Source organism: Gobius niger (genome assembly GCF_951799975.1).
Source record: "Gobius niger genome assembly, chromosome: 4".
Lineage (NCBI taxonomy): Eukaryota > Metazoa > Chordata > Actinopteri > Gobiiformes > Gobiidae > Gobius > Gobius niger.
In genome coordinates this window covers 11,453,710-11,480,775 of record NC_136855.1, presented here as the reverse complement: position 1 = coordinate 11,480,775, position 27,066 = coordinate 11,453,710, and the positions used below count along the sequence as shown (strand labels likewise).

Here is a 27,066-nt window from a genome sequence, read left to right as displayed (position 1 = left end):
AAAAGTTTATTAATTTATTGGACGTTTATTTGATTGGTAAAGCAAACGCTTTGGTGTGTTTTCCAATGACTATTAGGGCTTTGCAGGTGTTGCTAAACTCGTCTAAACACAAGGAAAGCACCACAAATAAGCAACTGGATTCATATCAGGGCAGGCTACAAGCTTGATTTATTCATAACTTGACTTATTTTTCCATGTTTTCAGACATGTTGAGCCAGACAGACAATAGAAAGAATATTGCTGGTTGACCATTAAAACTAAATATAAGAAACAATTTGTAAGAGAAAGTACATGAATTAAGTGTCAAATATATTAAAGTTTAAAGTCACTGTTTGGATCTGCTTTGTTTGTGATTTAGTTCAATTCAGCCCAAGCCTAGTCCTGGTATCGTACAGTTATAAACCTGAAAGACGTTTTTTTTACTAATTTGCTACCTGGTGTGAAAAAAAACATTGACTTAATGAGAACAAGTGAGTTCCGTTACTTCACAATAATATTCCTCAAGTAGAAGTTAAAAAAACTTGTGCGGTTTCTTCAGGAATTGAGTAAATCTGTCTGATTTCGACGCACTCCTGCCTACGTTCCTCATGGCTTTTTTGGGACATGTCCTATAAACCCCCTGACGGTCCTCCGCTTCACTTGTCCTGTGCGTCCTCCTCTGCCGGGCTGACCTCCACGCTCAGCACCTCCTCGCCCTCTCTGCGGGGCGTCATGCGGATGATGAGGGAGCTGTCCGCCGTCTCCGCCACCATGTCGTCGTCCTCCTGGACCCTGAACACCGGGATGGGGCTGCGGCGGTGCATCGGCGACGGGGGAGGCTGCGCGGGCAGGGTGGAGGGGGGCTGAGAAAATAATAAAAAAGTAAATGCAGATTCAGTCAACTGTACACACAAGTGCCCCACAGCAAGTTCATCATGAGTTCAATTCCCGGATTGTGCGGGCCTTTCTGTTTTCTCCAGTCTACTCATAAGTATACACAAAAGGCTAATGTAATGGTACGGACCACAGACCGATTTTGATTTTTACTGAAGTGGTACCAGTGGTCGCTGGTTTCTCTGCTTTGTGACCGCAACGCTAGGGGTCGACATTGCCCACCATTGCTGCAGTACCTCCATGTATGGGCTGCAAAACAAGCTAGATTTCCATTAGAAAGCAGTGCACTTTAGACACGTTCTAAACAACTGTAAAGCCTGGTTTCCAATTTTCAAGAACTTTCTACAGCTAGATATGGCTCCTGTGGGAGGTGGGTTTGTTACAATGCTGGTTTTCGTAATGAACATTTTAGGAATCTTGCATACTAATGAGGGCTGAACTTTGATTGACAGGCCGTTAACATTAGAGCTAATGGCGCGGGCGCAGCTACGACCGAACAACACGCCCCCAGGAGGGTCGAGTCTACAGTGAAGATCCCGCCCTTATGCCCTTTTAAGGAACCTGCTTCGTCAGAGCTGGGTAGGAGGAGTCTGTAAATCTGCCATGATTTCCCTTTCGAACCTGTATTATGGTAAACGGGGAGGAGTGAGCAGAAGCTGTCTATTAATTCTACAGTCTTTGATTGGTACACATCACTGGAGATGGTACTTTTTAATGCAAGTTCATCAATTCTACACAATTGTAACCACTAATATTTATATTTCATACTTTAAACTTGAAATTAGGTATTAAATAGTAACAATGAAATACTGACACTAGAGCTCCTCCTGCTGGCAGCTGTTGGAATAACTTATTAAAAAAACTTTCAGTTTTGATACAGTACGGCCTGATGAACACACGTTGACCACAAAACAGCTCAGAGCCGATGTAATGTTGGATTATGGGCTTTAAAAAGGTGTTTGGAGCTCTAACAATAACAAATAACAAGTGCTAGCAACGTAAAAGAAGAAACAGCCAAATTAAACAGGATTACCAAAGGATTACTCAAAACTGTGTGAATGTGAGGTACTACACCGGGTTTGTTTATTGGTTTTGCATATGTCCATCCTGTTGTGCATAGACTTCATTATGCGTCCTCTGACACCCCTGGGCTAACCCTTCAGATAGGTTTTGGCTCAATATCTGTAGACTGAGTCCCTGTGGTCTGCCCTTAACCTTAAATAGACATTCATGCATACATTCTAGTCCATAAAACAAATCTTAGTTTAAACCCAGCACGTTAGAGGTAGTTGCTATTAGACAATACTAGATTTTTGCTGTTTTATTTTTTCATTCAAATGAGCCTCTACTTACATTTTTGTTGGAGAAAGTAAGTAATCAGCTAAATTTGTTTCTAAATGCAAATGTCACCTGGTTTAAAGGTAACTAAATTTAATCATTGGACTTGTACACACCAAAAAGCAATAACAGTCAACATGTAAGTAAGAAGGGAATGAACCCCCAGCCCGGCCGCACCTCGTCGCCCTCTGACGGTTTGTAGGTGGCCTTCAGTTTGGCGAACGTGCCCTCGATGCCGGCCTGTTCAGTCACTTTCAGCGCCGCCTTGAACATCTTGGGCGTCTCCGGTCTGGGCGGGATCACCTGCACCGCCTCCTTACCCCCGTCCTTGTCGTCGGGCTTATCCTTCGTCAGCATCTTCCTGTGAGGTGGGAAAAGTGCAGTGACTGGATAAAGGTTTATGCAGTAACGATGACACCAGGAGCGGAGGAAAGATAACAAAACAAACGCAAAAAATAAACACGTCCCGGAGCATTATCGTTTGAAGAAGCACTGAAATATGAGCTGCTGAAAATGGTAATGAGTATTTTAACAGGTTGGAGATCATCATCATCATGAGAGCCAGAGAATTTTGCTTCAGGGGCTGTATTTTGAATTCTAATTCTGTTCAGTGAAACAACGACCATTGACCTAATTACTATGGCTGTATGTTTAGCCTGTTCTTTAGAGCTGCCATATGTCGAAGGGGCTCAGAGGAACCAGTGGCTCTTTCAGATAACATAAAGCGACCAACGCACAGCTCAGGTCAAGGTCACAGCTTCATTACATTTCTTTCAAAAATACTTTACTCTTTAATTATTCAATCAAAGCAAACTGTCACATTTGGTGGGTTTTTATTTTTTTGCCAGATGCGTGAAAGAAAGCAACCAACGTAAAACTATTTTTGCCTGACGACACAACAATGAGTAAATACAGTGACTCAAATTTGTGATTAATGTTTTGTTATAGCAGGCTTTGTGCTAATTGCAATCATTAAAATTTCAATCCGATTGAGATTAATCTGGCAATACTACTTAGCCCAATGTGATGAAAAGTACAGTCTCATTATCAACACGAACATCTAGAAACAGACTTAGAACATGCGTGCCATTGACGACCCCTGTACCGCAGATTGAGAACCACAAAAGTTGTTACGCACCTCTTCCTGTGTCTCCAACAAAAAAGAAATACACATCCATCTCAAATGCTACATCATCCGCTCGCTCGTAGCTCACAGCATGTTCGTGCACTGGAGCTAAACCTAAAAAGAATCCGCGTCCTGAGTCACTGTCTGTCTGTCTGCCCCGTCCCCGAAGCCTCATTGGCCCGACACCTGAGCAGCTTAGACCCACAGAGGCTTATCCCGACTGGGACATAGCAGATCAACCGAGAGCATGACCGAGGTGGAGGACTGCAGGGATGACCCAGACAGGCGTTTTCTTTACGCCCTTCAAAAGCAGTGGGAGGAAAAAGTATGTGAACCCTTTGGAGTTTCTCAGATTTCTGCATAAATTGGTCAAAAAATGTGTTTTGATCTTTATTTAAATCAGAAGAATGAGTAAACAGTGTCTGCTTAAACTAATACCACCCAAACAATTACCTTTTATCATATTTGTCTTGGCCATAACATGTAAACATTCACAGGACAGGGAAGAAAAAGTAAGTGAACCCTTGGACTCAATAGCTGGTTGACCCTCCTTTGGCAGCAAGAACTCAATCCAGATGTTTCCTGTAGTTGCAGATTAGACGCTCACAACGATCAGAATGAATCTTGGAGCATTGCTCTTGATAAAACTGCAGCTGTTCAGCAGATTCCTACGATGTCCAGTGTGAATGGCTTTCTTGAGGTCATGCCACAGCATCTCAATCGGGCTGAGGTCCGGAGTTTGACTGGACCATTCCAGGACGTGTATTTGGGTGGTATTAGTTTAAGCAGACACTGTTTACTCATTCACTCATTCATTTGTGATTTTAATAAAGATCAGACCACATTTTAGGACCAATTTAGGCAGAAATGTAAGAAATTACAAAGGATTCACATATTTTTCCTTCCCACTGTAGCTACTTAAAATAATATGGAAAATGTGGTAAAATAAATGGATATAAAACACAAAAAAAAGTAAGACAAATAGAAAAGTAAAAGAGTCAAATTAAAGCTATAAAAGCAAAATATATCTGTGTCTTCTAAATATTATTTTGGTATTTAAATGTTCTGTTCTGTTCGTACAAAGGTCAAAACAAAATACTGTATGACGGCTTATAGCAGGGGTACACAAGTTTAGTTTGTGATGGAATCATAGCTAAAAGTAAAGCCCAATATCCTACATTATATATTACCTAACTGGGGTAGCTTGGGAAGTTTCCAGGAAGTTTCAGAGATGTTCTTTCCCAGGGGCCTGACTTTGCCTTCACCTCACCTCAAGGCAAGGCCTCAGCACATAATGAGTGTATCAGTGTGTAATGAGATTGATTACCGGCTTTGACAATGTCCAGAATCTCTCATTTAATGTTCTTACTGCATAGCGAAAGATATTTGTCTATTTTCCTTTGTCAGAGTCAATAAATATAAATATATCGTATACAACAAAATAACACCATGTAGAAAAAAATGGTGCTATAAATGTCAGGCGGTGGTAAAACTTTGCTTCGGTCATAGCAACAACAACAACAACAACAACAACGAGTTGTTAAACAAAATGACTGTGTGAAGCAGACCATTGAAATTGAAAATGTTTTCAATTTGGCATTTTACACAACTTCATAACAACTCCTTAATACGCGCTAATGTAGCTTCAGGTGAGAAGTGGGTGTGTCTAATATGAAAGGGGCGTGGTCTTGTCGCCAGTGGGTGGGACTCACTTGGCCTTCTTGCGCAGCAGTTTCTGGGACTCTGGATAGTGGACCAGGATCTCGGCCAGGTCTTTCTTGTCCAGGATCATGAGGTTAGCAAAGCCATGAGCCTTCACGTTAGCTGTGCGTCTGTTTCCTCCGCCCCCGGCTAACAGACTGACCAATCAGAGAAGAGCACAGTTAGTAAACATTAGCTGACACTGATTTTATAATAAACAATCAATTATTGGTTATTTTGAGAGTCCAAAATGGTCCTGAAGAAAGCAGCTTTTTAAAGGTAAACAAAGCCCAGCTAAACCCATTTGAGACCAACAAATTTCTTCTTCTGAGACACTAAAAAGGCGAGACAAGAGGAGCTACAGGAAACAAAAAGGGACAAACGAGGAGATGGTGAAAGACTGTTGTGGAGCGGAGGGAGCTGCAGGATGAAGAGGAAGGAGGAGCTGACCAGTGCAGGACACCACGCTCTGAAACAGTTCAGCACCTCCTGGGTTTGTCCCTGTTTCAGAGGATCAGAGGAGACAGAGGAGACAGAGGGCAGCCAGGTTTCTTCCAGATGCAACAGTTTCCCCGTCCTCCAAGGTCAGGTTGACACACTGTGGCAGCGCGGCTCAGCTGCAGCGGCTCAGGACTGACACCTGAACACTATTTATACGCTTGTACAATGACAATAAAGCACTTACTTACTTACTTATTTATAATAATATGCCTTAAACAATGATCTTATTTTGTAGTGTTGTAAAATACTGCAGAGTTAACCCTGAAGTCACTTGGCCAACTTTGCGTTCCCTGTTCATGCCCTGGAAACCGGCCCATAATCCTCTGCCCTGTGTTTGCCGGTGGTAATCTGTGCATTAGGTCATAGTGTAAGTGGATGAGTCTGACCTGATCTCCCCGAACACAGAGCCGGCTCTGATGGTCACAAACACAGTGGCCAGGTCGGGACCTCCCACCACCTGCACCTCGCCCTGCTTTATGATGTACATCTCTCTGCCGATCTCTCCCTGAAAACCAACAGGACCGTTAAAAAATGCACTCCATATTATAGTTTTTTTTTTCCGTTTAGAGACATTTTTGAGTTGGGCTGAAACAACTAATCTATTATTGAAATAGTTGGCAACTAATACACAAACTCAAATAGAGACAAAATGACATGAACACTTTGTATTTTTGATGAATAATGCACCTTTAATCTTTATTATGTCCACAGTTTTTTCCAAATATATTGCTTTTTAATCATAGTAAAAGTACATGCAGTATATCTGGTTAAATACAGTAAATAATAGTTGGTTAAATCTAATGGTATAGTGCCTATGCCAAAATACATGGACGATATTATAGTTTGTTTTGTGATATTGCTTTGGATCATTCAAGATTGCGAAACAGTTAGAAACCATAACTTAGTACGGTAGTTATAGTATAGATATATAAATACCTTTTTACAGACAAAGTCTCCAGGCAGGAAGACCACAGACTTGAGCCTGGTGAGCATGTCGAACAACATCTGTCTGTCACAGCCCTGGTGCACAAACACATGCAGCATATTAATATCATGTGGGTTAGCGTGTCCTGGATCCGTCATAAGACCTCCTGTTCAAACCTATTAGGCCACTGGTAAATAACATAAGGATCTACGAACTGGGACAGAAAAAGGACTTCATAGAGTTCAGCCAAATTACAGGGTAGATGTTGACTTGTGCTGCATCTCTTAACATATCAGTGTCCCAAACTTTTCAGGCTGCGACCCCCAAAATCACCAGACCAACAACCCCCACTATGAAATATAACTATCTATAATCATTTCAGGTGCACAACATTGAAAATCTGGTTAAATTGTATAAGTTTGGATACTGTAAATTTTGATATTTCAACCACTTTCACTAAAATATGCATTTTTTTTTTTTACTTAAAAAAATACATCAAATTACATGTCAAAAATATTGTCTTAAAATCATCTTGCAACCAACACTTCAATCAAGTGGTCTACATGGAGTGAAAAACTATGTTGCACTATTTATTTTACTCACTTTTTTATGTTTATTTGTCCTTTATTTAACAAGACCCAAACATTTGCAAACACTGGTGGTAAAATGGAAACCTGGTACAGAAAGGCCCTTGAGTGTATATATACGTACTAAATAATGTTGAGGATCTGGGTGAACCAAAGACTCTCTCACTGACCTGAAACAAGGCGACTTTACTGACGATGCTGTAGTTGACGTCCACAGCGATGTCCTGCCTCATTTTAATAGGAAGCTGGATCAAAAGCTCCTGCTCATCTGAGACAGAGAGAAAAAAAACAATGTCAAGTTACACTGGCATTTCGTCTGTTGTGAGACAGAGCTGTCATTAATGTTCCAAACCTAAATAAATGCGTGGGGAACAGGTTTGTGAAAATAAAAACTAAAAAATATGCCTCTGTTTTTAGTATTGTTTTTAGTGCAACACAGCATTTAATGTGTGAAATCCATTAACATATTCAAAAATAAATCCATTAATTCATTCAAGTACATTAATTTAATTTACTGTTGCATAAGAGGCAATCATTTTTACAATTATTTGTTGGTGTTTCAGCCCAAATAGTTCAGGAATCATTAAAAAAAAACGTATTTGTTTGACAGTGTTTGGTTGCTTATAATTGTAGTGCTGCCCTCTACTGTTCTGCCTGAATCATTGATCGTTATTGGCCTGGAGCACCGATACCTCATTAATATACATGACGTCATCAAATAGGATGAAAAGTATCGGTATAGTATTGTCCCGCAAAATGTCGTGATATATCGCAAAATCGATTTATTACAACACCCCTAATCTAGAAGGAAGATTAACCTGTTTTATAGGCAGATGGGGGAAACCAGAGCCCAAGCAGACAAGCAGAAACATGGAACCTTCTTACTGAGAGGTTATAATGGCCATAATGAAAGACCTCATCCTATCAGCTGACATGTTTTTTTGTGATTCCCTTACCCAGCATGCCCTGGCTCATCCAGGTGTAGTCGTACCAGGTCTTGATGCGGTTCTGCACGTCTCGCGGGATGTTGTAGGACGTCATGTATTTGCTGGTGCTGTCCATACAGGCGCGGTAGTAGTTCTCTCCGGCCGTCGCTGCCCCCACTACGTCTCTCATCTGTCACACAGTAAAGTCAAAATTCACTTTTGGATGGGGACATCGGGCACAGGTGTTGCATGTTTTTCCAAATGCAACTGTAAATCGCATTTCCCTATCTTAGAATCTGAGTGAAGCTGAGTGCAGGGCCTATCGTAACGCGCCTGATTGAAATCAAATTACAGGGCGTAATGAGATCAGCAGATGCACGTGTCTCTAGCAAAGTTTAACCCGTGTTTGGATAAATTACCGACCTGCCCGATCATGATGGAGAAAGCGAAGACTCCCACAAAGTAGTTTATGAGCTGGAAGCAGATCTCGAAGACGGTGGTGGGGTCCGGCAGCCCCCCGATGGTGATCAGGGTCTTCACGGCAAAGTAGTAACAACGAATGTACCTTAATGGAGGGAATTGTAAAAACGCAAACAGAATTTCAACAAGAACATTCCCAACTTGGTTCCCCACAGACTTTAAGCATCAGGATGAAGGGGACTTACGCGTTCCCTTTTCCATTATAGACCCATTTGGTGGAGCCCAGACCTTCGTAGTCGGAGCCCCAGTAAAACAGACAGGCGTTGATGTGCAGAGAGTACAGCAGGTAGGAGGAGGTCCGGATCACTCTGGGAAGACAAACGCACGGCTTATGACCTTCTCAGTCATCCAGGAGTTTTCCATCATAGCATTTTTTCTGGATTATTTTGAACTGAATCCAAGAGGCATCTGTCGAAACGTCTTCGTGACGCTGAAATTATATTTTCAATGCCGCAAATGCAACGAATCTACGCCAACTTGTTCTTTCTTAAGGTTTGTAAACATATGTCCCTAAAAAAGGAATGCGGGGACATTTTTAGGAGTTTACTTGGTCATAATTGACAGAAAATTGGTGAAGCTGACAGAAAACCTACCAAAACATTTGCATTGTGAATCATGTTTTGCTAGTTTTGATGAACCTTAAAGGCACACAGCGCAACATTTTGGATTATTCAAAATATGCTACTGATGATCAGCTATTCACAGAAAAGGCTTAATGTAGGTAGTGGATAATTAAAGCATTCTTTTGGATGAGGATTTAAAATATTTCAATCTTATATTTGGGTGCCTTTTGTCAGCATCTCCATGGAAACAAGCTGGAGACGTCCCAGGTTCCAGTAAAGTAACAGTCAGGTCGTAAGAGAGGTGAGCAAAGAAACATGTTTGTTTTTAGGTATTTTTCAACAATAACAACATCTGTAATAAAATAAATGCTTGCATCTTATTCTATTTATTGGTTGAAATGTTACGCAGAGTGGCTTTAAGTTTAAAATAAAAAAATGTTATTTAAGGGGAGACACTACAGGCTAAACTCAATTTTTTCACTTTTCAGGTTTTGGGCCAAATTGGTCTCTTAACATACAAGCTTTCACCTGGAAACAGAAAATATACCTAATCTTCACAATAACATGTTTAAATGTTGCGCTGATTCAATGTTCCCCCATAGACTTATATGGGAGAACACAATTTCAAGGGCCTTTTTCTCAAAACAGATTTTTCTGTCATTGTGGCGACGCTATGTCCACGTCAGTCGGACCTAAAGACTTCACATTTTCCAGCCTTGGACTGAACAATATTTGGAAGATTTTTTCAGAGCGATTTTTTATTATTTAATCCCTAAGCCCCATTTATTGAGTTTTGAATGTCAAAAAATAAGGCGAGAATTTAATTTTCACAAATTCTTCCACTAAAAAACAGCTTATTTTAAAACTAAACAAGAAATCCTAAATCCCCTCAGAGAAAGTCTTGGAAACTCATTCATCAATAAAGTGAAACAATAAATTTGAATGTAGCTCTATCCATTATTCAGATTTCATCGCCGAAAAGATGGGAAATTTGGGGCATTTTTAGGCATAAAACACCTTGTTCTTATATGAAAAGACAAAATGACAGAAAACTTGCCATGTATTTTTTCTCACATTTATGCCAGTGATCGACAGCAACAGCTTCAAATTGATATCTGTAAATATACATTTTTTCCCTATTCACCTGCGGTGTCTCGCATTAATCAAAATTAAGATTAAATGTTGATTTGAATCCAATTGCACTTTTTAATGCCACGTGGAAACCCCGGTAATTTGTTGTTGTATAGGGACATCGCCGGGTTCGTACCTGTATATATAAGCTTTCTTCATCACCGCCTCCATTCGGTCGTTGAACTCACTGAAAACCATGTACTAAAACACACACAGGAACACGATGAGCTGATAATGTCCATTAAACCAGGGACAGTGACGTCTGAACAAGTCCTGACCTTGAGCAGTCGGGGGAAACGCAGCAGTGAGTTGACTCCGGTGAAGTAATAGAATATCTCCATTGGAAACAAACTGATCACATCCATCTGGAAACACAGGCACATGCAGGAGTTCATGCAGACATCGGCAGGTTAAATGTGACGATTTGTTTAGCAGTTTCATTGTCCGAATCATGCGGAAATGCAAGAAAAGTCTATGTTTTCATATTCTTAAGAAGTCCAAACAATAATCTAACAGAGGAAGAAAGGGAAATTTAGATATTCAAGGGCAAACTGGACACTTTTGAGCAAAGCTTTGTGTAAAACCAACTTCAAAACCCGCAATATGTTTTGGACAATTGTCGTATCCTCTCTGAATGAAAGACATTTAAAGGAGCTATACCTGATTGTACAAAGAAACAGGGCCACTCAAATTTCAAATTGCTATTTCTGGTCCAAACTCATCTCAAACTTTCCTAATGCTTCAACAACATCAAAATTTGTCACAGGGACTGAGTTCAAACCAGGTTTCACAACTTTCAGAGGAAAACTGTCACTTTACTGTAAAAAATGCCTACTAGCCTGAATTTTTTTACTGTTTAAAAGGCTTCAAACCCAGTGTTTTTTTGGATAAATGTCTGCTTTTATAATATACTAAAGGACAAAACTAATGTTATTCCAATTAGGGCTGAAACGACTAATCGATTAATCGACGACTAATCGATTATTGAAAGAGTCGACAACTATTTTAGTAATCGATTAATCGTTTTCTTGCTCACACAGACTAAAATGGAGCAAAGATGACCAAAAAATGTAGTATTTTTGATGAAAACCTACTTTGATTTTATATTTAGGGTCTGTAGTGGTTTGTACAATGTAAATTTCATGAATAGAGCCTTCACAAAACATTTCCCTTTAGTTTACTCCATCAGCACTCCCTTAAACAAGCTATAATGTGATTAAAAAAAAATTAAAAAAATACAATTTTACTACACCATTAACAGCCAAGTGATTAATCGATTAATCGTAAAAATGATCGATAGATTAATCGATTACAAAATAATCGTTAGTTGCAGCCTAATTCCAATAACAGAAAATAAAAAAATCAAGGATTGCTCCTTTAAGGCCTTGTTTTGGCGGAATAAATTTTAATAGCTTTTTGATGCCCTGCAGAAACACATCGTGATGCCCAGTGAACTCACCTTGAATCGCTCCGTTGTCATGTAGTGCTCTCTCATGTCCTTTTTATCACACTGTAAATATACATGGGGGGAAAACAGGTTTTAATGAAAAGCTTTCTTTGTGATTTTCATCATATTCTTGCAGTGTTTGAACTCTATTCCAAACAACATGCTACGTCCGTCACAGGGTTGGAACAGTTTCAGACTTTGACACTGACCACAATGTCTCCCGCCCGGACGAACTGCAGGCGCGGCTGGAACACCAGGATGTCCAGGATGTAGATGAAGTCGCAGGAGTAGTCGGCCAGGAGCCAGAGGTGCAGGTTTTCGTCCGTCTGATACGGAAAGGCCCACCGCACCGGGATCAGCCACACGTTCCAGTTCCACGCGGCCACCACCAGGAACAGCCAGAACACGTAGATCAGGTCTGAGGAGAGGAGAGCGCAGGCATCAAACAAGGATAAAGTCACTGGTCTGTGTGTATGTTCGCTGTCATTGTCCGTGAATTAGTCAAGAGTAGTCACCTGTGAAAGGGTCTATGCTGGAGGGGAAGCGGTACGCCAGAATGGACCGGAGCCAGTCGGGCATCGGCGGGGGTTTGGGGAGGGTCATTTTCAACGGCTGCCCCAAAAGTTCAAACTCTAGCTCCAGCACTTCGTCTTTCTCCTCTTCACCATCAGCGGGCTCGTCCTTCTTCTCGTCTCCCGGGGGAGGCGGGGGCGGAGGGGGCGGCGCTTTGGCTGGAGCTGGAGACAAAAACAAAAAGAAACTGAATTGAACAGGTTGGGGGGGACTTGGATTGTAATTGAAGTGAGGAAATGTGTCAGTGAACAAAACACTACAAAGGAGTGAAAAGGCGAAAAGACCATTTTACCCAATGTGCACCTAAGAAAAAGGATCTTAGCAGTCACTACCGCCTCGAGTCCCACTCTGGTTCCAGTTTTTTATAATGTAATATCTAAAAGCAAAGTGCAATTCTTTCAAAATTAAGTTAAATTCCAAATACTTCAACAGAGGGCGAAGTGCTTTATGTCTTTCCAACAGTGCTGTAATCCAACTATTTAGCTTTTCACAGTTGAGAGCGGCTTGTTTTCCCGCAGAACAGACAGCAGACCACAATATTCCTAGCTTTAGACGAGATAAACTCAAAATGGTGTCTGCATTTCCATTTTCTGAGTAAATATTAGTCATCAATAGTTATTGGATAAAGTAATTCTAATCTAATTACCTGTTTGTAATCCCATTAAATTACAAAGCGACTCTGCTTTTCAGTAAAGGTTTTCAGTTACAGTTTTAGTAAACTTTCAGATAATATTCCATAATGGGGGTCTATGGTTCAGTATTTCTGAATCGTCTTTGGGAAAAAAAGTATTTATCTATTTGTGAATCCAGAGTGTGAGGGGTGGGAGCGACTGTTGAGCTCCATTGAATGTGATTCATCATTTCTGTTTCACATATGTTGTTTTTATATGTTAATATTTCATTTATTGATATGTGCTCGTGTAGTAGTTGAACATTGAAATTATCTAAAGTTGCCTCTAACAAATATTTTAAATTAAAGATTATATTATGCAATTTCTCCATCTGTGAGATCAATAAAGTATCATCTTATCTTATCTTATCTTATCTTATCTTATCTTATCTTATCTTATCTTATCTTAATTCCACCCAAGTGAAAGAAAATGATCAGACAAAGACGATTTCTTTGTACTTGAGTCCATTTGTGGCTTACTGCATAAACTGAGAAAACATATATTTAGTACATGCCCAGTGCAGTACTCACAGGCCGAGGGACTCTCCCCCTCCGACTCGTCAGGATCAACTAGTCGATCTTTCTTCATCTCCGTGCGGCCTTTGAACAGACGCACCAGTTCATTCAGACGCTCCTGCACCACCACACTGCCCACACTGGCAACAGATGCAGGGCGCCCCCTACAGGAAGATACACACACATTTGTTCTATCAAATGAACACATCTCTAGCTTTGATTGATTAGGAAATGTCCATGTTTAAAACACTTAATCCCAAATTGTACTTTTTAGGCAAGTTTAGGCTCGTATTGCCAGGGTTATATCTGGTAATATTTCTTAAGAGGTACCTTTTGGATTGTGATTGTAGGTAGGAGCTGCAAATGTATTATTTATAAAACTTATTTAAACTGATTTGTACTTTCTATTTTGAAAACTTTTACTTTTATTGGAGATTTATTTGAGTATCAGTAGTAATTAAATCAAATGAGGACTGAGGTGCATGATCCCTTACTCTTCGTCGTCGGCACTGAGCATGTCGCCGTGACTGCCTCTCGACTTGGGCGATTCACCTTCATCTTCAGAAAACACCTGTTCACCCGTCGGACTGAGGATATTAAAATGAGATCGTTTTCAAACGCAGGTGTTTAACATTTGTGACTGTTTACGTGATTAATTATGGCTGTTACCTGAGCCTCATGGCTCTGGGCACGCTCAAAGTGCTGGTCTCGTTGTCTGAAGTCTCCACGATCAGAGGGATGTTCAGGGTTCTTCTTTGTCCCGAGTCTTGATCCACATGCTCCACCGTCAGCACTGGTGTTTTCACAAGACTCCTTGAGACTAAAGGAGTGAGAAAACACAATTACACTGAGTTCTGCTTATGGCCTGTTTCTTTAGTTATTTTAACAAAAGTAAGAGTTATATTTCATAGGCTTCTGTGTTGTGGAGGATTCACATTTTGATTGAAAACAAAAGACCATGTTTGACACAATTGATGAAGATTTTATGGTAAGATGCTGATTTCTGTTTTCATTTTTTGTAAAATACAGATTCTAAACCAGGGGTCACCAACGTGGTGCCCGCGGGCACCCAGGGGCCCTTTGGGGCATGTCCAGTAGCCCTTGGGACTTTTTCTAAAGTGTAAAACACTTCTTTTTTTTTAATCTAATTCTTAAAATTACAGTTATTTCGGTTCTTGTGACTCAGTATGAATTTAAAATAAAGCTATTTTAATATAATATGGGGTAAATATCCTAAGTGAACAGTGTACGTTTGAGTCTTTAGGATTTGTTTTTAACTGTTAGCCCTCGAACAACTTAATGCTCTTAAAGTAGCCCTCAGCTGAAATAAGGTTGGTGACCCCTGTTCTAAACAGAACCCGTAATACTACTATTTTTTTTTTTTTTTCTTCTGTAAAATATGATCAATTTTTGATCCACTTGGGGCAGTACATCATTATCATTTAGTTTTAAATATTCTCTTGTTACCTTTTCAGAGTTGAGCAATGGGGAGAGAGAAATATTAATTTTAATCTAGACAATAGCTTATAGGAATCATTGAAATACCTATAGCTATCTGAGCCTGTTTATTTGTTAGACAACGAAACAAAGGTTTCCCAGACTTGTCTCATTAGTCCACCACACATTATCCAGCAAAACACCAATATGTGGCTGAGATCAGCACTTTATAAATAATACAATTATTTCAGAAGGTCTCAGAAGGTCAACTATATTTAAACAATACAATTTGTAAAACATTTAGATTTACAGACTATCACTTCGATTAATTCTTAAACTAAAATATAGGAACACCCATGTACTATTCACATGACAGTCATAGTTGCAGGAATAAACTGCAGAAGCTCAGCAAAGCACTACACAGCACGCAGACACATTCACTACGACTATAGATCACCTGAGCAGCAGCCTCTTGTTGAAGCAATGCATGATGGGAGTAATCATGAGCAGGATTCAGGGAGGTCGGAGGAGTGAAGTTGAGGAGTAGTAGTGACAGTAACAGAGGAAGTAATGGCAGTAGTAGTGGCGGTGTCAGTAGAAGACGTTGTAGTAGAAGTAGTACTGGTTATAGTAGTATTAATGAAGGTGGTGGAAAGTCAATAGTTTGATCCCTGTCTCTGTGTCCTGGAGCAAGACACTTCACTCAAAATGATGAGTGATTGGTTGGTGATTGTCGGAGAGGATGATCAGCGCAGCGCCATATTTTAGTCAGACCGAGAGCAGCTGTGGCTACAGCGTAGGGGTGGGTAGTACTCAGTTGTAGTACATGTTTACTTCTTCGAGTAATACAGTACTTTTTTACTTTGACTAGAGTGATATTATAATGAAGGATCTGTGCTCTTCCACTGTGACTTTATCTTTGAGCGGCAAAAGCTTCAGGCTGACGTAGAAAATAGATGTGGTTTGTGTTTCATGGTCTTTATTCTGAAGAATTATTACTTTTATATATATGTATATATATAAATATATCTTGCTTGAGTAAAAATAAAAAATAAAAAAAATAAAAATACTTGAGTAAAATTATGCTAGAATCAAAATGGCCATACAATAGAATCCATATGGGCAATCCAATCCATATTATACAGGCTTAAACATTGTTGCCTCAGAATTGATCTTTTACATTTTATCATTTGAAAGAGGGTGATGTCTGGATAAGGACGCATTTAGGCCAGGGCTGTTGAGCCTGGAGCTCCCTCTGTAGGCAGCAGTGGGAATGACTGAGCAACAACATGGCACCACCAATCCAATGTTGGATTATGGGCTTTAAAAACAACAATTTGTGTTTGTCCTGTGACAGAAGAAGAAACTCTTAAGAAACGACCAAACAGGAATTCATTATGTGCATAAAGAGAAATATTACATATTACACCAGGTCTGTTTTTGAACAAAGAACAACGTTGCGTTAATAAAGTACATTTTGCATGATATGTTTCCGTGACTAAATATTTTGGCTGCTCTACCTCCCTCTGTCGCAGTAAACACAGTGAAACTACTACAGAATGAATAGAAATGTTATGATGTTATTATTATTACTAGTATTGCGTTATTAGGTTAATAGTAAGAGCAGAAAGTGGCAGTAAAAGTATAGAAGCTAAACGTTTGGCACTTTTTAAAAAACTGCATATCCCCAAATTGCAACAAGTGACGACTACCCTTTAAGTGTGAGTAACTGCTGTAAGTGTAGTCAAGGCTACTGCTGTTGTGGAGACGGCTCTGGTGCTTTTTGCTCGTCCGTCTGGCTCTGACAGTTCGCATTAAGGCCTTTGATCTTGTTGATGACGCCCGTGCAGTATTGTTGCACTTGCTGGGGCAGCTCCGCTATCTCTTGGACCAGCAGGGCCAGTTCCGGAGGGGGGGTGGGCAGGGACAGTTTGGGGGGGGTCAGGTACTGGTCGTGCAGCAGCTTCTTGCAGCTCTCCAGGCACTCGGCGGCCAGCGGGAAACGAAGCATGAAAGTCCGGATGGGGGAGCAGATAGCGGGGGCTGCGCAAGAGAAATGACAGAGTTTTGAGAGATGGCGCTGCTTGGTTGGATTAGAGTAAATAAATAAAGTAACATTCAAAACCTATTTTGTCTGGTGTATACTCTTTCAAAATGTCCTCAAAGGGCATCACTTAAGTTTGGGTTGTGGTTTAAAAAAAATGCATAAGCAGCCTATTGATTCATTGTAAAAAAAAATCGATTGTAATAATAATAATTAAAAACTATGACAGATACAGCCCATGATATTTCAATAAACAATTCTGACATAGTGAATTGATTGATTGTCGCTTACAACAAAAATCTAAAGCAATTTGTTCCTTGATCAAACAGATTCAAAATGAAATATTGGAACAAAATTAGGAAGATCATGAATGAACCTGGACTTTTTTCAATCAATTAAGTTACTGGACTGCGATGTAGATATTGTGCCAACTAATATGGCATTAATTATCAGTAGGTGATACTACAGTGGGGAAAAAAAGTGTTTGGTCAGTTTCCCATAGACTTTCTATTGGATTTTGGCCAAATACTTTTTTTACCCACTGTATATGTTCCCAGTCACAGGAATCAGGGACACAGATTGTTAAAGTGTAGTCTCCAAGCTTTCCAATAATGTGTAACACAATATAACACAATATATGGACACGTAGCAGCGATATTGTGCAGCTCATGTTTGAAATCAACGCATGAATTAGCGTTGGCCGTCAAAGCAGAGGCAAAAAAGCAAAGAGAAGCGAGTCAAGAACTCAGAGAAAATACAAGAAAAGAAAGATTGAGTTGTGGAAATCATTTTTGAATTTGCAATTATTTGAAAATCTTACTTCCACACCCGGTTTCCTCTGTTGCTGCGGTTGTGGGCTGGGGAAAAAAAGGGGAACATGCCAAGACTCGTAAGTATTACAAAGGTCTGTATCTGTTTTCCAATCCAAATGTGTTTACAAAATACTTCAATATGCATTATGTGAATGCCAGATGCTGTAATCTTAGGGCTCTAATGCTGCTGTGTCCTTGGGCAAGACACTTCACCCGCCACCTTGCCTATGAGTGTGGAGTGTGAGTCAGAGGTAGGTGGGAACAAAACGTGAAAACAAAATGGACCCTTGTGAAGCACTTTGTGAATGAAAAAAAAAGTAAATTAAGATGATTTTAATATAATTTGGATTTTTATTAAAGGCCCTATAACTGATTTCTTTTCTCTCAATTACAAACAGTGAAACAGGAAGCCACTGGAACATGTTAAACTGGCCAAACTCATATTTAATTTCAGTAATAACAGCCATATTCTTTACAGGGACGAGTTTCTAGACACATTTCATAATGTGCAGGCTCACTTTTCAAGGTCAGGCACTTTACCAGAAATGCTAGAAAACTCAACTACAAGTTCATGAAATTGATACAGTGTTTTTCCTACAAATGTCTGAGCTTGCAAGATACTAATGGAGGAAAATCAGGCAAAGTGTCCTTAACTTAAAGGGACTAGATGCAAGTTTGCCATTTTATACTCACTACTGCCACCTCAGGTCATACGTGTAACTGCAGCTTCTATATTGAGCTCGTGCATGACGGCCATTTGGACCCGAAGTGACAACTTTCTGAGTGACCGTGCAAGATTTTAGACACAGATATGGTGAATAGGTCTGGGCTCTTTCTACACTTCAGGACATTGCAGGAACATGTAGGGGGAGAAAATACATAATTTTAACAGTTTTAAACTCTCTGTATAGTCTCTTTAAGTGTGAAAAATCATTGCTGTTGTGACACTAGTGAAACTTATATACCGGTAGCTTCAAGCATATTTTTTGTTTCGTTTTCAGGTTAGATTTACCTGTTCCGTGTTGGTGGGCGGCTCTTCTGCAGCTTGAGGCTCAGGCTGTTGCGTGATCGGTTTGGAATCCGTCTCTTGCTTCGCTGTGATTGGCTGAGATGTGGGCTCCTCTTGCTGCGATCCCGCTGCCGGAGTTACTGTCGCCTCCGTAGATTTGCTATCGCTCACCAGCTCCACCTCTGTCGCGGAGGGAGTCACCTCGACCACCTCCGGAGCTGAGTCCTTTGGGTCCGGGGCAGGTGTAGCGTCGGCGGGACAAACGTCGAGGAGAGACCTTGGAATGAAGAAGAAATGCATGAAGTCTTTTTTGTCCCTAAGGCATTCAAAAGTTATCAACCGATCACAAGCCAGATTTCATTTATTACTGTTAAGATAAGATAAACTTGGGAAGAGAATAATACCGTTATTTATCATATTGGGTCATGCTGTACAGTCACATCATCTGTCGTGTGACCAATGTCCTGAGTTCTTGTCTCCGAGTCTCGCATCATTTGTTCATGAGTACGACCCGGAGGCATGAACTCCAGACATTGCGCTTGTCTGAGCATTCAAGTCCGGCAATGCTTCCACACGTGAATAACCTCTGTTGTGCGTCACACTGATATGCAAGCCAAAACAAGCAGTGCCTGAGAGACAAAGTTGTGGCTACATGACAGAGATGGTACAACTGCACAGCATGACCCAATATGATAGACATTTATTTATATTCTCAAAAAACATTTATGTGCTTGTATTGCATAATTTGAAGCATTATTGATGTTTAAAGCCACACTGTGTAACAATCACTCAATAAATAGAATGAAGCACCAGCATTTATTTCATGAGGGCTGTTTTTTTTTACTGTGAATGGGCGTGCCTCTTCTTTTCTGGGAGCCGGACACAAGCAGCTCAACCCCATGAAGGTGGTGCTGGCCTGTTTTGACCACAGGTGCCTGTACGTTCATGAATAGAGGTTTGTGAAAGTTTTAGGAGCTCTTGTGTCATAGCGACAACCTGTAATATCCCGCAGTGTGGCTTTAAACACGTCACAGTGGTAAAATGTACAGTTTTCCCATGCAGAACCTACCTTTTAAGGGCCGCTCTGACACAATGTAAATGAAAATAAAGAAGCAACACAAATGACAGATTTCAGATGTAAATTTAATCGTTCAAAACTGCAGATGCAAATACATAGATGGATGGAAGCAGAAAACTGAGCTACTGGAGTTAGGCCCCAAAGTAATTAGCCAGTTAGCTTAGCCCAAGCTTCTATTGCAAAAAAAAAAAAAAAAAGACCACTGTCATTCATCCTTGAAGCGGCTAACTATGTAGCAGCGTCTCCGGTCTTACTGATCCACAGCTTTCTGCTCTTTGGTCAAGTCAGTGCTGTCGTCACTGTCCTCCTGCAGCGTTTGCAACCTGGATGTTTGAACATGGAGACTCGTCAATCCCATGTACAATGAATGGCCTTTCTAAATAGTACAGTTGATGGAATCTGCAGGCTGAATTATTGCCAGCAAGAGCTAAACAATGCAAAACGCAACATCTGCAAGCAAACAAATGCAGGTCGGCGCTAATTCAATGTTTACCAGCAGAGGGCAGCAAATCATATGCACTACAGCAGGGGTGTCCAAAGTGCGGCCCGGGGGCCAAATGCGGCCCTCAGACCAATTTTTGGTGGCCCTCTGCCTTCTTGCTGAATCGGGACACATCACCAGAGTCCTTTTATTTGAAATGTAATAATTCCACACAATTCTAGCCAAACAACTAACCTTTTACTGTGAGACAGAGCTGGCATGAAGGTTTTGAGCATAAATAAAGGTGTGGGGCGCAATTTAAACCTCTGCTAGTCAAAGGTTTTGCGGCACTAACCACCGATCTAAGGGCCTTCACCCTGTGTACGCTTCAGTATGCGCCCCCCATGTAAAAAGTCTGGACACCCCTGCACTACAGAGTCAGGCCAAACTAAAAGTCTATACAACCAGACTGAACGTATCAATTGATAATTACTGCTATGAGAAACCCCCAAAATACAGTTTGAGTAAGTAACATTTTTGCATTTTTTGAGGTTTCCTGTCATGTTTTCGTTAGTCGTTTTTTCGTTTGATTGCAGTTTTGTCACCTTTTTGTGGCTTTCTTGTTGACTTTTTGCGGGTTGTGCTGTTGTTGCCTTTCCAGCACATTTTTGCCACATTTTGGAAGTGTTTTTGTTGTGTATTCGTCTTTTTCTCTTTTCTTTTCTTTTCTCGTCACTTTTTTCGCCTCATTTTTGTCACTTTTTCGTGGCTTTATTGTTGCGTTTTGGTCATGTTTTGTGACTTTTTCATCACTCGTGTGTTTTTGTTGGTTTTTTATTGTGTTTTTTATTGTTTTATTGTGTTATTATTGCTTTTTTGGCATGTCACTCTTTTGCCAGTTTTTTACTTTTAGATTTGGGTAAAGCCAAACTGGAGAAAATGCGCTCGGTTAAGGCAGGGGCTAAGAGGTAAACTCAGGACAAAGAAGGAAGATTGTCTAAGATGTGTGGCCTTACAGAGGGTTTAATTCAAGCACAATTTTCATGATATGAAGCAGCAAAGTAATTATTGCTAACACTTGCTGTGGGCAGAGCAACTTTTAAATACTGGAGTAATATTTGACCAGAACTATTTGTACTTTTACTCAAGAATTAATTTTAAATACTTTGACCACCACTTCAAACTAGTCAAGTTAAACCTCAAAAACTGTGATTGAGGACCTTCTTTAAAGAGCAAAGCATAGGTTTTCCATAAATCAACTAAAAGCCAAGCTGCATGAATGTAACATACTGCTCGGAGACTGAATTCTCTTCTCTGCAAACTTACTCGGGGTCATCCTCATTCTCCTCCTCCAGGATGTTGGGCAGACTGAACCACACAGACATGAGTGAAGCCGCAGACGGGACAGTGTTCGTGGGTAAGTAAAAATGTGTCAAATGCACTCACTGGTCTTGCGGATCAGGGATGGACTCTATGATGATCTTGGACGCCTGCTCCACCTCCAGCTGCCTCACCGCCTCCTCCGCTGCTTTGAGAGCCAGCTCCTCTGCTGCACGGGCCTCAGCCAGACGCTCCTGCTGCAGCCTGCCGCACACAGTCAGGGAGCGCCGGTCATTTATGGATGTATATTGAGTGTAGTGTGGTTTCTAAACTGGTCCACATACAATGAGTTGCCTTAAGCTGACAGTGCACAAAGTAGTTATATAACTGTTTAACTGCATTACTGTTACTCTATTATTTTTACGATAGTGGTTTGAGGAGGCAGAGGAGTTGGCCTCGTTCATGTTCTTCTGCACTGTTTGCCGGTTTAAGATTTGATAACTTGTATTTTACTATTTGTTTTGACTTTTTTGCGCTTCAACATAACCAATAAATGAAGACAGGGCCTAATGCAAACTAGGTGTAAGCTTTAAGGCTAATGATTAACACTATCTTACACTTTAGAAAATGCAATATTGATCTACAACAGCTGAAACTAAACATCCTGATCCGATGAACGTGCTAAAATAAATCCCTCCCACCCCCGACCCCCTCTTCTTGCTCCTCTTTGTTGCACAGCTGTTTCAATAAAGAGGAAAAAAGACAGGAGAGCATTTCCTGTATCTGTAGGACCTCAGGAGGAGCTTTTTGGGAAAAGGAGGAGTTTTTTGGGGAGCTGTAAAGAACAGCCACTGGAGAAGATTCAAAGAGTACTGTAAGATGCGCAAGTGGCTCGGCACAGCCCCATGTTTGTTTTGGTCACAGTCAAATCAAAGCTAAATTTGAGCTTGTACATGACGTGTAACACTTACTGAGGGAAGGCCAGTGCCCCTCTCTGGCCATCCCCATGATGCACAGTCTTCCTTTACTTTTATGGGGTATGTTACACACAGAGTCAGTGAAATGTTCTGCCCACCTCTCCTCCACCTTGGCCAGCACCGCCTCCTCCGTCCCCTTTATGATGCTCTCCTTCAGTGGAGCCTGCTCCGTCTGGACCTCTGCTTCAGCCTGAACACAGGAAGGTTTCCGTACAATACCAGATGAGAATCATTGCTCTAGAGCCCAAAGTCCAGGACATCACGGCTGCTTCATCAACCTGGAAATCCCTCAGGGCCTCCTTATAGGAAGCATGTACTGTAGACACTGCAGGCAAAACTAGTTTTAAATATTGCACTGATTCAATGTTTCTCCATAGATTTACATGGGAAATCGCAATTTCAAAGGCCATTTTCTCAAAATGCCCTTTTCTGTCATTGTGGCAACAACATCTCCCAACAGTAACTTCTAGAGACAAATTATCCAACCTTAGACTGAACAAGATTTTTTTTCAGAGGGATTTTTCTATATCTAATACCTTGCCTGATTGATTGAGTTTTGAATGTCAAAAAACAGGGCGAAAATTCAATTTCAACATTTTTTTTATTTTAATTTTGAAACCAAACAAGATATCCAAAATCCCCTCTGAAAAAGTTTTTGTAACTAATCAATGAACAAAATAAAAACATATATTTCAATCTAGCTCAATCCATTTTTCAGATTTTTTCACAACGCTTTTTTTTAATTTATTTTTTTTACAAATGACAGAAAACATGAGGGGGCTGAGACGAGCTGGAGACGTACCCACTCCCGGTAAAGTTACAGTCATGTCTTAGGAGAGCTGAGTCGCTCACAGCAAAATGCACATGTTTGTACTTTTATGAGGTATTATTCAATGATAAAAACATCTGTCTTAACACAAATGGTTGTATTTCAGTTGTATTTATTGGATGAAATTCTGCACTGTGTGGCTTTAAATAAGTATTAGTAAACAGCTAAGCTAAAAACTGTCTTAAAGTACATTTTAGCAAATACATATACATTTCCTTTCAAAATCCAATTTGTTCATCTAGTTGGTTTATCAAAGCTTTAGGGGCCCCGGAACCCACTTTGGGAACCACTGCTCAAGAGTGTTTACATTGTTTGTCTAGTATGATTTATTGTATTTAACTTCTTAACACCCGCCTTTGCCGAGCACATTTACTCCAGTTCCACGATACGCAAATAAAAAAAAAAAAGAGCAAAACAAAAACAAGGCGTAAATGAGGAAAAAAAAAAAAGGATCAAAAGAGCGACAAAAAAGAGGAAAAAGCTACATAAAAGCGAGAAAAAAAATGACCAAAACATGACCAAAGAGACATAAAAGGTCTTAGCTTTCAAATGAGGTGTTACATACGTAGGCATATAAGCTGTCAGCTTCAGTCAAGAAGCTTTTAGATTTGGGTAGAGCTGCACTGGAGAAAATGTGCTTGGTTAAAAGGTAAAAAGATTGTCTCGCCCTCACTTCACGACGCACCTGGTTGTTCATCTTCTTCTCCTCTTCTTTCTGAGCAGGTGCTTCTTGCTTTTCATTGTTTTGCTCCAGATCTTCCAAAACCAGATCGTTTTTGCTCGTGCTGATGTTGACTGCAGCCACAGTAAAACACAGTACTTTCAGTTTGGATAAATGATAATGATGTATCTGTACTCACTTTTATTGAGACTGTGGTGTGACAGAGACTCAGAGAGTGACATGGATAAAGTATGTGTAAAGCCGGGACACAAACGAAGACTGAAAACCCCCTTGACTGGCTTTGGCCACTGCTTTGAAACACATATTCTCATCACAAAACTCTCAAGGAAAAAGGCTTTTTTTATTTATTGAATTTATTCATCATGAAAAATATAGATTTTTTTGTCATTTATATTTACAGATTATATTAATTTACATTTATTGCCGTTTATTTACATGTAAATAAAGTAACATTATAAAACAGCATTGGTTTGAAAGATGGGCCAGCAACAAAAGAGTTAAATTGTTCAGGATAATTCACAGGATAAAGGTGGAACACTGGAAGAGGGTGGTTTGTTATAATCTCATCTGGTCATAATGTTGCAAAACAAATACTGATTGTCTTTAGTATTTGTGACGTTACCATCAAATTAAGTATCTTAAATATTTGAAATAGTTACAGTAAGTAGAAAAAGTCCTCCTGGAGAATCCTACAAGTCATTATTAAGTTTTATCAAGGCGAGCTCTGTCAAGGCTAAAGCTTGGAAACTGCTTACATCAAGAGTGAATATCTATATATATATATATATTTCAGAGCTGGAGGAAGAATGCAGTAAGCTGGCTATGGTAGTCTGCTCTTCTGCTGACTAAATCTTAAATGAGCATATATTAAAATAAACATGAGACAGTGAGTGATCCACTTCCTGATTTCAGTATTTGAACATAACATCAGAATATTCAGTGCTTTGAGTTGACACAAATGACACAAATAACTGTGTTTAGAGATGGTATTTGCAGGACAAAGTATGAAGAACATCTCTATAAAATGAATATTCATTTGTTCTATTCACCACTTTGTCACTGGTTTTATAAAAATACATGGATCTCCACTTGACTGAATCAGCACAATCATTTCTGTCAGAAGTGCTTTACATCAGCTTCATTGTTTCACAGTAATAACACTTTATGTTACAATATTAAACATGTTTTAAATGAGATATTAAATGTAAAGGTCTGGATCTCGAGGCTCGTGGCTGAGTGCGGGTCGGTCTGAGGGGCTCTATCCACCTGTTCCCCCTGAAACACAGAGAGACGAGGGTTAGAGCCCGACTCAGACCGACCCCTGCACCGGCCAATCAGCGGCAGCCGCCAAAACCAGTCACCCAATCAGGCTTCTCCGTAACGCCACTAACCCAGCAAGTGTCTCAAGAGAGAATTAATCAGTAACATGTCATGTGTGTCCTAGTTGCAAAAAAAAAAAAAAATGCTGCTTACCGTTTTGTCCATTGTCACCACCGTCCTGTAAAGGAATACGAGTACATGAGCAACTTTTTGAAGAAATTGTACTTGAACTTCTTAGAGTAGTTTTATCATACGGTGCTTTTTATTTTTTCTTGAGTAAAACTATAATGAAATATCTGCACTCTTACTTGAGTAATGTCAACACTTTTCGGATATAACTGTGACTCACCGCTTTGGGAACAGGCTGCGGCAGCATCCGTCCGAGCCCGTTGACGATCCACCCGACCACACTGAGGGAGCACAGAGTCGACATGAGTGCAAAGTAAACAAAGCAAAACTGGACGATCGAAGCTACACTTACTTTGGCTGTTGCTCTGTTGACGGCCTGGCAGAAACAAGAAACAGGAACGTTTTTAATCCGACACAATAAAATAAATCTATTTCAATGAAAGCGAGTACACAATGTTCCTCTTTATTCATTTGTGTGTACGAAGTGTTTCCAACAGAATCCTGCTTTTGGGACCAGTGATCCTGATTGTAACCATTTTCTTTTAGCAAAAATGTAAAAGTAAATCAAACTGCAGTTCAAGAAAGGTCATCAGCAAACACACATTTAACAATTACACAAAAAGTGCAAGGTTTAAACCACTCTCTTTGATCAGTATGATATAACTGTATGCAGTTTGTGTCAATTTAAGAAGTAAAAAGTGTAGTTGTTCATACCTGCATCTTATTCTTAGACTATGGGGGCGACAATGAGACTACGGCCAGTCAGGCACTCTTGCTTTCTGTTCCAAAGAAGCAGGATCTGACTGGGACCCTACACTGCCAATCCCAAAACTGTCTGACTAAAGTGTGAGGTCTGGCTGGTCAGGCTAATCATAGTCTCCTCGATTAATGGGAAACCCTATAGTGTGATGTGTGAGAAGGTGGTTTATTTGTTTTTGGAGCTTAGAAAAATGAGTTTTTTTGAGAATAAAGTTAAATCACTGCCCACTTACGTCTCGTCTGAGGCTGCTTTTGGAGCTGGAGGGGGCGGGGCTTCCACTAAAAACGTCACAGCGACATCACAGTTAGGTAAGAAACAGAAAGTAACAGAATAAATGAAGGTAACCGTGAGGCTGAAAGCAGTATCATATTTTACCCCAAATATTCAAACAAAGACATTTCTTTTCTTTTTTTACCTTTGGGAGGGGCAGGAGGGGCCTCGTTCTCCGCCTTCGCCTTCAGGTGCTCGGGCTGAGGGACCACTTTCTCTATGCCCTGCTTTATCCACTCGATCATACTGAGGAAATAACCAAGTATTATCAGAATGAGCTTGAAAGAATTGGAAATAGGAAGCGATGTTTATTTAGCTGAATGAGCATTAGGGCCTTCAGCACATATTTTGGATTGTGCTGCTTTACCTTGTTTTGTTGTCATTTTTGTCTTCAGTGCCAGGCTTCACTTCCACAGGCGCCGACGCAGCTACACAAAACAATACGCTCAATATGTTTAGACAGTTACAGACAAAGCAGATCTTTTGTTTAATTATACTGGTCTGACCTGGTGCTGTGGCCGGTCGGACCTGCGCTGGCTTCTCTGCTGGATTAGCCTCTTTGTTCTTCAGCTCTGGATGAGGAACAACCTTCTCCAAACCCTGAGAGATCCACGAAATCAT

The 27,066-nt window shown here is 40.4% G+C and overlaps 1 protein-coding gene across 1 annotated transcript; it reads right to left on the bottom strand.

The window, feature by feature from the left end:
• Nucleotides 1–635: 635 nt before the first annotated feature.
• cngb1a (cyclic nucleotide gated channel subunit beta 1a) lies at nt 636–27,066 on the bottom strand (the record flags this gene model as incomplete). The annotated part of the gene is made up of 29 exons (XM_079555528.1): nt 636–842; nt 2,389–2,572; nt 5,050–5,196; nt 5,926–6,044; nt 6,476–6,559; nt 7,222–7,319; nt 8,008–8,167; nt 8,401–8,542; nt 8,643–8,765; nt 10,288–10,352; nt 10,430–10,516; nt 11,611–11,661; nt 11,808–12,016; nt 12,114–12,335; nt 13,373–13,521; nt 13,852–13,944; nt 14,027–14,177; nt 17,659–17,695; nt 18,663–18,936; nt 21,605–21,742; nt 22,554–22,645; nt 23,970–24,079; nt 25,440–25,464; nt 25,636–25,696; nt 25,768–25,791; nt 26,408–26,453; nt 26,591–26,691; nt 26,813–26,873; nt 26,952–27,066. The coding sequence occupies 29 exons, from the start codon at nt 27,064–27,066 to the stop codon at nt 636–638; spliced, it is 3,375 nt and encodes a 1,124-aa protein (XP_079411654.1).